Source organism: Rhea pennata, chromosome 4 (assembly GCF_028389875.1).
Source record: "Rhea pennata isolate bPtePen1 chromosome 4, bPtePen1.pri, whole genome shotgun sequence".
In the NCBI taxonomy this organism is placed as follows: domain Eukaryota; kingdom Metazoa; phylum Chordata; class Aves; order Rheiformes; family Rheidae; genus Rhea; species Rhea pennata.
This window is the reverse complement of record NC_084666.1, coordinates 28095453-28109818: the sequence shown is the minus strand read 5'-3', so window position 1 is coordinate 28109818 and position 14366 is coordinate 28095453. Positions and strand designations below refer to the sequence as shown.

Genomic DNA, 14366 nt, shown 5'->3' with positions numbered 1-14366 from the left:
ATTTATATATTCACTCAAATACTTCATTTTCTTCAAAATTAGAGCAATGAGAATGAACCTGGATGCAGATCCTGGCCTGGTGACCCAGTACTCAGCCTCACAGAAAGAAGTCTCCTACACATCTACTCGGAAATACAGGGTAGGTAATGGTCTGGTAGGTGAAACAAAAAATAAAAGGAGTGAGGTGACACAGTGGACTAAATAACCCCTGAGCATGTATTCCCCCGCCGCTTGACTGGGTCTAAATGTAATTAATGGGAGTCTTCAAAGCGTAGCTGAGTGCGAACCCAGGCCCTGAGCTGCTGCAAAGGGAAGCGGTTGCGTTTCCGCTGATTTGCTCCGAACGCCTGCAGCGCCCTTCGTATCCACGTCGGCTCCGCAGACGAGCAGCCAGATCCCCAGCCGCTGGTCTCGATGGTAATTTACCGCTGATTTACAGCAGCTGGGGAGTTCTCCCGGCACTCGTGTCTGTGCGAGTCCCGGAAAGCACGGCGGTTAGGGTAAATGGGTGTTCTGTCTGTTACTTGTCGTGCTTTTCGCTGTGATTTTGGCTTTGATATCAAGGCACTCGAATGAGGGTCTCACAGTTTTGTGAGTGAGTGAGTGATAGTACTACGCAGTGTGAAATAATCAGGATTTATTCCCTTTAGTAACCAAGAAAATATAACAATAATAGGTGAATTAAATAAGAAATAGAAGGAAAAAAAAAGACCGGTTATGAAAGATACTTTTTTTTTGTTCACTAGTGCAAGAGGCAGTTAGTTCAAGAGTTTAAGAAGAAGCCGTTACCTCCTCTCCCTCCGGAGGCCTTGGAAGACTACGCAGAAAAGGTCAAAGTCATTGCGCTCTACGACTTTTTTGCTAGAGGACCCTCTGATTTAACACTCAAGAAGTCGGAAGAATACATTATCCTTGAAAAGTATGATCCTCACTGGTGGAAGGCACGAGACCAGTACGGGTAAGAGAGGGGGCATCTGTCTCAATCTCTTTTCCTACACAGAAAGAAAATAAAACTAAAAACTCCCCTAAAAGCAAGCAGCTAGAACAAAAGGTATGTGACATTCTGGAGACAGACTTAAAACTGTTTCAAGTTCTAGATTTAGTAAGTTCCTTACTGAAAAAAGAAAGCAATGTGAACCGCTGGGCACTGAGATACGTGAAAATTCAGCTTTCCATACTTCAGGTGCTTTACAATACGATGTAGATGCATAAGAAGATCATAAAAGCCTTAGAAAGTAGTGAGACTTTTGGCTGAAAGAAAATCTCTGATTCAGAAATTCCTGGACTTTCTAAAAACTCTAGATCATAACTTTGGTTAGGATCCTTTCTGCTTTTCTATTCCCTTGCACTTCCTTCAGTTTATGCTATACCCTGACTTTGGGAGTGGTTATATGATATATAACAACTGTTTTCCTTTTATTCAGCTCCCTCCTTTAAATATTTTAAATGCTTTTTCTCCACTCGTATTTGCAGTGAGCGTCCACCAGATTATTATTTTGTTTACATATGCATGTGCACACCTTATGTATCTCCAAATAAAAACTTTGTATAGGTCCAAGATTAGAGCTAAAGAACAGAGCTTCTGACTGAGAAAAAGTATCATTTTTTTCTCAGTTTTGTTTTAGCTTTACTTGAAAAGTTTCATTAACGTGCTGCTTTAAGCACTCTTCAAACAATTCCCTGAGTTGACTTCTTCATTTCAGTAGCTCTCCGCAGTCGTGGGTGGACACATCCTCCTGGGATGGAGGGACTTGCACTTCTATTCAATCCCTATATTAGGATTCTGTATCTGAAGATATAGCCATTAGTCTAAATAACGCTTGTAATTCAATAAAAGAAAGACGTATATCTCAATCCTATTAATATTTTACCTCGAGATGTATTTGTTTCAGGAATGAAGGTCTAATTCCCAGCAACTACGTAACTGAGAACAAGCAAAACAATATAGAAACGTACCAGTAAGTGCACCTGAAAATGATTATTGCGCTTTTTTTTTCTCTCTCTCAAAATGGAGTGGTATGTCTTAGAGCATGGTCCTTTCATCTTTATTAGCTATAAATGGCTGTTTTTCTTTGCCGGAGAGCTCACCAGAAGCATGCATTTTCTGTGAGAAAACATGACTCTCAGAATCAAGCAGGTTAATTCACTCTGAACTGTTTGCACTGAGCGTGTTACGAACACTGAACACCATAATGGTTCGTTTGCGTGAACCAGAATGTCAGAATCCAGATGTTTCCTATTTGCCTGGGCTCACTACACAATGTTTCTATATTTTGATCTCTTCCTGTTGTGAACATATAATTAGCTCACCAGAAGCTAATTCTGCCTAGTTTCCTGGAGAGAAGAGTAAAATTCTCCAAAATTCTGGTGATGAGAGGCCTGAAACAATGAGTGCGACTGTAAATTTCTTCACAGCTTGCCCTAGCTAAATCCTGCATTTTGTTTTGTTTAAGCTCATATTTAATCACAAGCAATGGGGAAAATAGTTCTCATAATTACAATGAAGTCTAATAAAGTCATTTAAAACTGAGATTATTATATGTAATGATAGCTCAATTCAGTTTTAGGACTAGGAATAGTGCAACTATTTACTTCTGCTAAAGAGAATAAATGTGTGAATTTTTTTTTAATAGTATCTGCAGTTAAAGCATTGGATGTCGCTTTGTTGCAGGTGGTACTGCAAAAACATAAACAGGAGCCAGGCAGAACTTCTATTACGGCAGAAGGTAACTTGGCCAGCTTATACATGCAGCTAACAATATCTGGAGAGGTCTATCAGTAGAGGCATCAAGAACGTTTCCACGGTCAAATCCAGATCTGTTTGGCATGCAGTAAGAGAGAATGCCTTAAAAATAAAGGGGCACTTCCTGGGGTGAGCATACAGTGTAGAGCATCTAGACTTCTAAGTTGTAGTCCCAGCAAATTCTGCTGAGATCTTCAATAGGAGATTAACTGAATTTTATGCAGTTTGCTGTGCTTACCTTTTATATGAAATGTTGAAGACTGAAATCTCTGTAATAAGTAAGGTAGTGAAGTGGCAGCGTTACTAACCCTCCATCCCTCATCTTCTCATCTTCTTCATGTGTAGGGCAAATAGTCCATGCACTATTCTACCCTGTACCTGTTGCTAAAGTATCTAACTCAATTAACAGTCATTAAAACTTTCTGCATTCTAATTCTCCTCCACTAATTTCAATAACAACTATTTAGTTCGCTGTTATTTTAATAACAACTATTTGTCATCCATTAAAGTCTTATTTAATGGACAATAAATAACTTCAGTTAGTGCAGTGACAAAAAGATCTACATTTCTCTCTGTTATATAATATTCGGTGCCTCAGATCTAAATATATAGAGGTCTTCCTCAGCAAGGATAGTGGCTTTCCCTGGGATTTTTCTAGTCTTACAAACCGTTTCAGGAGGTAACGTGCTGCTGCTTCATTTTATTAGGCATTCCTCCGAACCTGGGTATCTGGCACAAGTCCTATCACGAGGGAGTTTGCTTTGAGCTCGAAAGCCAAAAATAACTCCACATGCATTTCTTTTCAGTCCAAAGAAGGCGCGTTTGTGGTCAGAGATTCGAGCCAACAGGGATTTCTCACGCTGTCCGTGTATTCGCGGTCTAAAGGGTGAGTAGGTGTTGCTCTGACTGGGGATCTTCCCTAAAGCTCCCCGGGCAGGGATGCGCCCAGCCTCTGCTACGGCACGTCCCGTATGCGACTGGCCTTCCAAAACCACCTCCCAGCTGCAGTGTAACCCTCACTGCCTCATTCTGAGCCTCCAAAAAAGCAGGGGCAGACTGGCAGCAAAACGAGCAGAAAGCACTAAAGACATACAGTGGAGAAATATAAGCAAGCAGATAAAATAAAAGCGCCGATGAAGTGCCGTTGGAGAAGCAGAGCAGAAAAATTATTCTTGGACTATATGTGAATGTGTTTTTAACTCTTTGGAGGAAATTCAGGTGGTGGAGAGCATATTAACTTTAAAAGCTTAGATTCAAATGAATGCTGGAGGGATGTCTGCTAAGTGCTACAGCTATTTCTTGTGGATGCAATGATGCAAGAATAAATACTTGCACAATGAAAAAGATTGTGCAGTATCTCCCGAAGCTGAGATAGAGACCTAGTTAAGGACTTCCCCCCCCCCTTAAGTAGTGTATCAATTACACCAAGTCATTTAAAGTAGGGAACTGTATCTCAAGTTTTTAGACTTTTCTGTACATTCTCGCCAAATAAAATTTAATCAGATTTACAGTTTAAACCACTGTATATTTTTATTCTAAGTGACAGTCTTGTGTTGATTTCAGAAGTCATAGCGGAGACATCCGACATTACCAAATTAAGAAAAACCACCTGGAACAATATTATGTGGCAGAAAAATATCTCTTTTCATCTATTCCTGAACTCATCCAGTATCATCAACAGAACGCTGCAGGTAACACAAGCAAGCCAGTAAGGTTTTACTACCGATCATCACCAGGGAGAGATCATAAATAGCCCTTTTTGTATTCCTTTCCTTATAAAAAGAGGCACAAGCTTTGACATTGCTGACAAGTTCAGATATGTCATGATCCCTTCTGCCAAAGCAGTAGCTCGCTGTGCATATACCAAGCGGGAAGTGAACCTGCCGAGCTAATACACACAAATGTCAGGAATTTTACAAAATTAGAAGCCTAATATGTTCACCTCCTCTTCATGCTGTTGGTTCATCATACTTGACTGAATGTGCTGGATGTGACTTATATTCAGTTTGATTATAATTCTTTGCTTGTCTAAGACACAGTAACTTGCATGCATGCTATTTAAGAAAAACAGGAATTACGCTATACATCAGCGGACAACTTTTTACTGATTTTGCCAAAACCCCCAAGCAGTCAAAAGCTTGGGACCACAAGGATGCTCTGACACCGACTCAGAGCCTGCCAGAGTTAATGACCACTAGATGTTTGCTTGTGTCAGCCTTCTCGTAACTTCTAGTATTAAAAAACGCCCTTCGTCTTAGCTCTACCTGTCATTTTAATATGGCATAAAATCTTTCTACCCTGAAAGAGGGGAGAGGGGGAAAACACGCAGACAGCCCCCCACGCCAGGGAGGAAGGAAGATACAGGAATATACAGAGCCTTTTGCCTGAGAGAGGAGGGTTGTAGGAAAACCATGAAACAGAAGAAGATTGGAAAGTAACAACGGGAAGAAGCGATGGATGGAGGGAGCCCGGGATGAGCACAGCGAGCAACTGTCAAAAAAGGGAAGTGCGACAGCTTGTAAGGGCAGGCTGCAACGGGACGAACTTCTCAGGTGTAGCGGGAAAGTGGAAAGGGATGCTTTCCCTGGTACTGAGTTGGCTCATGAGCTCCAAGGGAAAGAATGACACAAAACCATCTCTTGTGATGGGAAACGATCCTGGGAAGTCACGCTGAAGGAGAAGCCCGGGCAAGTGATATCTTGTGCAGTATTATTGTAGAGTACCAACATACTAGAAATAAGAAAGAGTATCACTTTTGGTTATATGAACGTATAAATACTTTTGTAGTGGACTAAAGTTTGTAGTAGAATAATAATGCATTTGCAAAGGTGCAAAATGCTATGAAAATGTTAGTATACTTATTTAATTAAGCAACAATTTTAGATAATATTTCTTTGTCTTGTCATATCATCATGTATTTCATATATATTTGTACAATGACAAGCTAGACCTCAGCTGGTAGTATCCCAAGGTGCTACTGTCATACATCTATTAATAATATTTTAAAAGAAATAAAAGCAATTACGTGTCATTTTGAAAACAGTACTTGTCTTCCTAAATAGTAGCACATCCACCAGGCTGAAAAGAGGCTGTCTTCTCATTCCCTGGTTGTTATTCAGGGCTCTGTTAGATATAGTCTTCCTTTGTTTCTTCTCATTGTAGTGTTATATAATATAATGTATTTTTTACAAGTTGTAAAAAAAAAGGAGTAGGAAATGTAAACCACATTTCAAAATATATTTTGAGTACAGATACTATATAGCGTAGTTTAAAATGGGGTAATTGGTCAACAGAATATTATTGCTTTGTCCCCTGTAGGGCTCATCACTCGACTCCGGCATCCGGTTGGATCACTGGGATGTTCTTCACCAGCAACAGCAGGGTTTAGTTACGGTAAATTTTGAATAATGTTTTGGTGGATATTTAGATATCTGTCTAGCCAAAAATTTGTCTTCCACTTATCAGGTTAATTATTCAATTATATTAATGAAATTTCCCAGTAATAACAAACACAGGGACAGTTGCATATTCTCTGGAAATAAACATTGATTTCCTAGTAGGGCGTCAGAACCAAAGGGAACCTCTAGCTGGATTCGTTCAGTTTAGTACATGTTGTGCTTCCTTTATAACCACTATAGCGTTTCTGAGTTATCTGGAATTTTGTAAGTAGACCTAAGACTCAAATGTGCATTTAATGGCCTCTCAAATGATATTCAGATTTATTTAAATGCTTAGAAAATGTCAATATTATTTAGGAGGAAGATTTTTTTGTCGATTCTGCAAGTTTTAAAATTAAGAATAAAATCCTATACAGTGTTAGAAAACAAGCAATAAATGCTTTTTTGTGCATGTGCAGCAGGAAGTCAATATCAGCTGCTTGGTGCATATATATAATAAAACAGGAATCTTCAAAATTGCTATTATCCTGTGAATGTTCCTATGAATAGCAAGGCTTAATGTGTCTGGAGAGCAGAACTATTTTGATTGTTATAAAGGCAGCCAGCAACTATTTCTGAACTATACTATCAATCTGGAAGTGGTTCAGAGTCAAAAACATCAAATATGACAACGCTGAAGGAATTCTCATGTGTAATTGAAACTGAACACTTGCCTTATCTTCAAGCTGCAGAAATTCCTACTTTAAGCAGTTTAAATAGTGCTCACATTCAACAAGCTATAAAATAACCGTCATATATAAACATATGTGAGTGTGTGGAAATTTTTGGGTGTTCCAGACCCATGTTATAGTTGTTGAACTGTATGTGATGCTTAGCTGTGTGCATTAGCAGCAAAGAGCACAGCCCCTCTCCTGCAGGCCGGTTAAGGGAAGCTGGCCTGACTGCTCTAACATGTTGGGTTCTTTTATAGAGGAGTGGGAATTAAACCCATCTGAGCTGACGTTCATGAAGGAGCTTGGGCGCGGGCAGTTTGGAGTCGTTCAGCTGGGTAAATGGAAAGCAAGCATCAAGGTTGCCATCAAAACAATCCACGAAGGTGCAATGTCTGAAGATGATTTCATTGAGGAGGCCAAAGTGATGATGTAAGTACAAAAGCTGTGCAATACATACAGATTCCACTGAGATGATCAAGAAACAAATATAGTCTAATTTTATTTAACCCAACCAAACAAAGAACGCTGTGAGTATTGTTAATGCATTTGATGTGCAATATAGAAAGTTGTTTTTTATAGTTTAAATCAGATTGCTCCAGATGCTTGATATACACTCATTGCCAGACATTTTTTTTTTAATGGATATTGCCTAGAACTGCAAAGCTGCGGTGGGAGGATATGTGTGCCGAGAGCTGTACTTAAAACCGTTGTTTTATCCATAATTCAGTGTCTCTAGGACCACTGACAGATCTTAGACTTACCTACATCATCTGAGAAATTATATTACTATTTCTCCTAATTTCCCGACTTACATGGCAAGGAAGTACACAGACCAGGTCTTGCACCAGCTCATGTGCCCTGCCTGAAAGCCAGGCCTTTCCTTTTGAGATCACCAAGTCAAGGTTTTTGGGCAGTGCCTGTATATATTTAACTAACTGATGAACTATTGTGGAGTGATTTTGAAGAGTGAAGAGTAGGACAACTCTCAGGGCAGCTGCAGTTGAATAAAGCTTATGGAGTACTGAGAATGAAAAGTCTAATTCTTTGCCAGCGACAAACGATAGCCTGACTGACGCGGACGATTTTGACAGGCACCTATCCCACCCGAAGCTGGTCCAGCTTTACGGAGTGTGCACGCACCACAGGCCCCTCTACGTCGTGACCGAATTCATGGAAAACGGCTGCCTCCTCAACTACCTCCGGCAAAGACGAGGGAAGCTCAGCAGAGACGTCCTGCTAGGCATGTGCCAGGACGTGTGCGAAGGGATGCAGTATCTAGAAAGAAACAGATTTATTCACCGTGATTTAGTAAGTGTGATAGGTTTTCTGTAGATAATGACAATGAAGGACTCATCCCCTTTTAGAATATAAAGCATATGCATGAGCGGGAAAAAAAGTTGTATTTTTCTTAAAAAATACTTTGGCCCAGATTTCACATACGTTTCTCTCATTTTGCCTAGGCTGCACGAAACTGTTTAGTCAACGCTAGACACATTGTTAAAGTATCTGACTTCGGGATGGCAAGGTATGAAGCCACTTAAATGACTTTAGTGAGTGCTCTGCTTTCAGGAACAAGCCTCAAACTAACGACATTTGCTCGCTTTGCTGATTTGGGGAATCCCACTGCACCCGCTTTCCGAAGGCTCGCTGAAAAGAGAGCAACGATACTGAACCGCCGCACCGGGGCTGGGTCTCGTGTCGGTCTCTCGCTCCTGCTGAGCGCGAGACGGGTAAATTAAGGGGCAGGATTCGAAAGTGGTTTTTTTGACACAGAGAGGCTCAGTGTGTGATGAAAGAAACGTTTTCCCCCAGGTTTTTGGCGCGCCGGGGAGGGCAGCGAGGCCCGCGAGGCTGGCGCGGTGTCGGCGCTGACCTTTGAGCGCGCGGTGGCCAGGCGGCCGGCGCAGGAAGCCGACCTGCGCTTCTCGAGCAGGGATGTGGTTTTTCTGCTTAATGTGCCGACCAGCCAAACACAGAGAAATACCTTATATTTCTAATCTGCCAGCAGTTTGTGAGTAGATACTTATTTTTAAAAGGCCGTCCTGTGCCTGCTGGTTGCGTTGCTCCCCGAAAGGGTGAGCTCAGCAGAAGGAGGCCAAACTCATCCACATCCAAATCCACCAAAAAAAGAATGTAGCCAGACAAAAAAAGGTTTTCAGGACCCAGCCTGCAAAAAATGGCCCCGAAAGGCTCATTGCGCTTGCAGTAACCTCTCCTCTTTCCGCGCGCGCGCTGAACTGAGGGAGGGAAGCGGAGCGGCGGTTTCTCACGGCGTGACCTCGTTGAGGGCTCTAGCAGGAGCGCGCGCAGCCTGCCCGCCGCGAGACCCAGTCCCCTGCAGCCGACAGCTGTTGGCTGCTCATAAAGGTTAATACCGGGAAAACGCACCCAAAACAAAGCCCGTACGCGCGCAGGGGTCAGGCTGCTAACCTTTTAAAACTTTGCCCTAGTACTTCAAAAAGTGTACGGCAGCTGTAACTTCATCTTATCTGGGAGACTTTCACGTAGCTCCTATCAGCTCGGGCAAAGGAAATTGCCCTTTCAGGGCACTGGGCCGAGCTGCTGCCTTATGTGCCACGCAGATGTCCTCGTGGGCCTCTTCTCTAACGGCGTGCCAGGAATCACGTCTGGGAAGCCGCGTAGCACATTTCACCCATCAGCTACGGGAGCACCAGCCTTCTGCCAGCAGCTTTCAGGTCTTCTCTTTTCAAAAGACAGTAATTATTTGTTGCAGGCGGCTTTCTTGCCCATGGTGTGGCGACTTTTCCTATCAATGCCTGCTCAGGAGATGGTAATAACAACCTCCCTGTGAATCTAAAAGATGACATTAAAGTATTTTATTGTAACATGCATCTCGCTAATTGCATAGCAGAGAGGGTGCCCATATGCGTGTATTTTAGATCAAATATGTGATGCAATTTCTTTGGGTTTCAATATTGACACAGTATATTTGTGGAATTACAAATTGCCAGTAGAAGTGTAGCCAAAATGATTTGTTCTTTAACTACCATTAAGGTGCATGCTGTTTCCTGATTTTATCTTTTTTTTTTTTTTTTTTAGGTATGTCATTGATGATGAATATATCAGCTCTTCAGGTGCCAAGTTTCCAATCAAATGGTCATCTCCTGAAGTCTTTCATTTCAAAAAATATAGCAGCAAATCAGATGTCTGGTCATTTGGTGAGTTGATTGATTAGCTAAATGTGCAACATTGATATGTCTAATAAGATCTAGGCATAGTGTAATGTTTTACTGGTATTACCTATCCTTAGCTTTAGTCCTCCCCCTTTTTTAAATCTCACCTATATTGGATGAGTATATTTCTGAACAGAAAGGCTCTGTGCTCGTTTGGGACTCTAGGGACCTTGTTTGCACATCCAGACCCTATATCCTACTTCTTCTACAGGTAGGATATCTACAGGATATCCTACCTACCTCTACATACGGTCCCAAAAAATCTCCAGTTCCTCTACTAATCATGAAAATACTCATTCCCCTGACACTAGTTGTCTAAAAATTAGATTTGCACTGAAGTATGTATTCTTTGTATGTTGCTGTTAGCCATATGTGCATTCATTTCCATCAGCTTCCTGGTCCACCTTCTTAGCTGACTTAAACGGGAGAATTGTATCAGCTGGTTGATTTTCCTGATTCTCTCTCTTCATTCAGTTCCGGTTGCCCCTATTTTCATACCTTATTCAACATGCAAAAAACCAATGTTTTTTGTGCTTCTGATACCATTAAACAACTCATATTCTTTTTTTTCCCCTGTTGTGCTCCAAACGTTTTGGTTCATTTCTAGGTGTACTGATGTGGGAAGTTTTCACAGAAGGCAGAATGCCTTTTGAAAATAAGTCAAATTCTGAAGTTGTCCGTGAGATTTCTGAGGGTAACCGACTTTATCGACCGTATCTAGCATCACATGCTGTGTACAAAGTCATGTACAGCTGCTGGCATGAGGTTTGTTGCTCTTATTGTCTTGTGATGTTACTTTACTGTATTCTTCATTTGTAACTGGATCTAAAGGCAGCCCCCAAAAATGAGGCATTAGATTTCATACTTGTGATATCATCCCCAGTAGCTCACTGTGCTTTTCACAAATCATAGCTAAGCTTACAAGCCTTGTACAAAGCAGGTCTGCCCACAAAGTGTGGCTCTTACAGCCCCTTCTTCAGATGCATACATCACTACAGCTGTAGTAAGGCAGCAGTTTGCTTCCTTTGCCTCTTAGGCTGCTCCCTTTTGCTCCCTCTGCTGTGATTTAGTACTTGACTTCATGTTCTTTATTCATTTCTCAAGCAACTATTTATTTCTACATTGGTAGGAGAACATGGATTTTATCAACCTCTCCATCTGAGTAATCTCTTAAGGTTCCTCCTCTAGTGTCTACAGAAAGTAAATCTTTAATTTCAGCTAAAAAGGACTTTCAGAAGAACTTTGTGCGATGCTTTCATTTAAATAGGCAGGCATACACTGAGCGTCACAGCAGGATCTTATTGCTACCTTTGTGTCCTTTATCCCGTATCTTAAAAACTGATACAAAACTTTTAGATCTTTCATAAAGCTAGCAAAAGAGATGGAAATCTGAACTGCACAGCTTGCTTGCTTCCTGCGAGCCGCCAGTGGGATGCCAGGCAAGCAGGGAGAGCGCAAGCGAGCAGGGAGGAAATCAACCTTTCTGTTCTGACGCCAACCAGCACTTCGTCCCATACTGCAATACATAGGATAACACAGCAGCGAAGTCCCTTCACAGGAGCCCAGGAAACACCCCTGAGTACCATGGCTTCCTAAGACAGTGTTTTCCAGCGACCCACTGCAGCTGGAGAAACCCTATGGAAATTCTGGTCCAGAAATGAGATAAATGTTCCTTAATGAAATTTTAGAAACACTTTGAAAAGTGGCTATGGTCACAGTTTTAGGAAGCTGTCTATTGGCTTGAAGAACACATGATATTTTTTTCTTAATGATAAGCTCAGTCTTTTTTCCCCTCCTGTATTAATAAAATCAAATATCATTTTAAGTGGCAGTTTATATCAGTGTGCAACCATCTTCTGAAGTCTAGTACCATAACTGATCAGCTGCTAATGTATGTTTATCCTTTGCTTTTCAGAAACCGGAAGGACGTCCTACTTTTGCAGAGTTGCTAGAGACCCTGACAGATATAACGGAGATGGGATAATCAGAGGTTTTACACAAGAATTTTCTTTTTTTCCTGAAAGGTTAGCATTAAGCCTCTCAATGCAGCTGATGATACACAAAAATCTCAGTCTTTTACAGCCTTTCTACTTCAATCACAGTAACTGCATCCTACAAAATGAAGCAGCTGTTTAGGCTTGACCTAATTTTATTTTAGTCATTTGGGAACATATCTCAGAAGACTGGTTTTGGACTATAAAGCTATTTGTTTTCAAGTCCAGGGAGAAAAGTCTCCTGTTTGAAAAGAAGTAACCAAACTTACTCACCACATAGGCCTTTTCATTTATTTTTTTTAATCAGAGCTACACTAATTCCTGTAATAATAAGAACCGATTCGTTACTGGCTCGTGGACTGGGGAATACAATGACAGCAAAAATGATGTGAGAACCTCCGATAAAGCTCTAAATAGGGCGAGTCTAAAGCCGAGACCTTTTTCACGGCGAGGCAGGCGGCACTGAAGCAAAGCACCGGCATGGCAGCGGCAGCGAGCTGTCTGACTGGCCGTCGGAGCAAAATCCCACGTTTGCCCTCGATGGGCGCCCAGGATTGCTGCCCGATGAGCCAAAGCTGGAACCTGCCAGTAAAATGAAGTGAATTCCTCTAGCTCAGATACGTTCTCTAACACCTGACTTGCATCAGGTCTTGTAACCCAGACTTGCATTACTTTCACGTTTCATTTTTTTATCTGAATTTTGATCAATACAAAAATATTATAGAGAAGAAGAGGCACATGAAGTTAGTTATTATTTAATATGAGGGTTAGGCCACTACCAATAAATAGTTTCTTAATATATGGTTGCATTATGACTTACTTATAAACATATGCATATTTGATTTTATAGCATTTTATAGACAAAATGCTTAAAACTGACTAGCTGAAGAATGAACAAATTCGGTACACCTTAATTTTACTTTTTCCCCATTTCCAAATTTAAAAAAATAACTGCAACAATAAAATGAAATATCTAAATCTTCCCAAATTTTGAATTTCCAGGAGATGACAGCATCTCTAGGTCAAATTCTCTCTAGGTACAGTAACTATCAAAAGGTGAGTTATTAATCCCTTTAGAAAGGAAACTCTTATTTGTATCATTTAATTTTTTGGAGTACTTTCAAATACAGTTTTAAAGCATTTCTGCTTCAACTGAAACATAGTATCTTCATCCTTTCTTGTAATCTACTAAAAGAATTTTTGCTCACTGGTGGCACTACTTGCTTTTTTAAGTGACTTATTCACTTACGAGCATTCAATTCCATTAGACCTATGACTGAAAACAGATTTATCCGATGCTGTGCTGCGCGTTGCGCTCCCCGCAGCTTGGTGCCTCGGCCACAGACACGCAATGCTTTTCAGCAGGTGATGCTCTATAAACGCCAAACTCATCCTACATCTGCAACATAAAAGCACAGGGAGGCTTCAAAGAATCTCTTTAATAGCTCTTGTAAAACTGGTTTTGCTACGTTTATTACTGCAAGTTAATATATAGCTAGCAGATTCTACCCTGCTGCGCAGTAAAAGGTAGGTTTACAGGCGCAAAGGGTCCTGCTCGTGCTTGTTTTGGGGGCGAGCGTGCATGCACCTTGGAACATGCTGGTCTAACGCACTGAGCAAATATCGGGGGCTACCCTGGCTATTATTAACACATATACACAGATATATTTAACAGCTGGTATCAAATGCCTGACTGGATATAAATTAAAATGCACTATAATGTGCTTCACAGCCCTGGAAATCAGTGCTTAATCAGCAACGAGAAAGGCCTGGCTGGACAAAGGTCGAGTGTATTAAGCTTATTTGCTTATTAGAAGAGCTACACACGTAAAGATTAACAGTTACACCTCAGTCCTCGTGGTTCCCATGAGCTTTGCTCAGATATTGACCGTATTCAAGAAAGCAAAATAAAAGCACCTGTACAAGTGAACGTCACCTCGGCCCATGTCACTGACAGAGGGACACACGGGGGCGTACAGGGGTCTGCTGGCTGGTATTGTTATTATTTTTAACCGATGTACGTTTGCTTGAGGATAAGGCTGCACGAGTCCTCAGCACTTATGAAAAATCCAGCTGAAGTTCAAACATCAGAAAACAGACAGGGAGCATCAGAGATGGGGAAAGCAGCCAGAACTCCGTTTCTGTGCACAAACCACTTTTGGAGGAGTCTCTCTCTTTTCTGTCAAAAGCTCAATCATTTATTTTCAGATGAGGAAATGATTTGTCTCCTCAAAAGCATTCCTGATAAATAATGCAGATCAGTTACCTGTGTGTACAAGCCTGGTGAGGTCTGTGTCCATTTATTTTTCAGACCAACATTTTTT

At 41.2% G+C, this 14366-nt stretch overlaps 1 protein-coding gene across 1 annotated transcript; it reads left to right on the top strand.

Moving 5' to 3' along the window:
* Positions 1-395: 395 nt before the first annotated feature.
* TXK (TXK tyrosine kinase) lies at positions 396-13340 on the top strand. The gene is made up of 13 exons (XM_062574614.1): positions 396-417; positions 747-958; positions 1893-1958; positions 2672-2726; positions 3550-3629; positions 4307-4434; positions 6062-6136; positions 7112-7283; positions 7946-8162; positions 8315-8379; positions 9915-10033; positions 10656-10813; positions 11964-13340. Exons 1-13 carry the CDS (start codon positions 415-417, stop codon positions 12030-12032), a joined length of 1419 nt encoding a protein of 472 aa, XP_062430598.1. The 5' UTR covers positions 396-414; the 3' UTR covers positions 12033-13340.
* Positions 13341-14366: the final 1026 nt, after the last annotated feature.

Bases quoted from the DNA above. Each gene is read 5' to 3' on its own strand.
- TXK (XM_062574614.1), top strand. The intron at 959-1,892 runs GTAAGAGAGGGG...TATTTGTTTCAG, and splicing joins AAGGCACGAGACCAGTACGG to GAATGAAGGTCTAATTCCCA. The intron at 1,959-2,671 runs GTAAGTGCACCT...GCTTTGTTGCAG, and splicing joins AACAATATAGAAACGTACCA to GTGGTACTGCAAAAACATAA.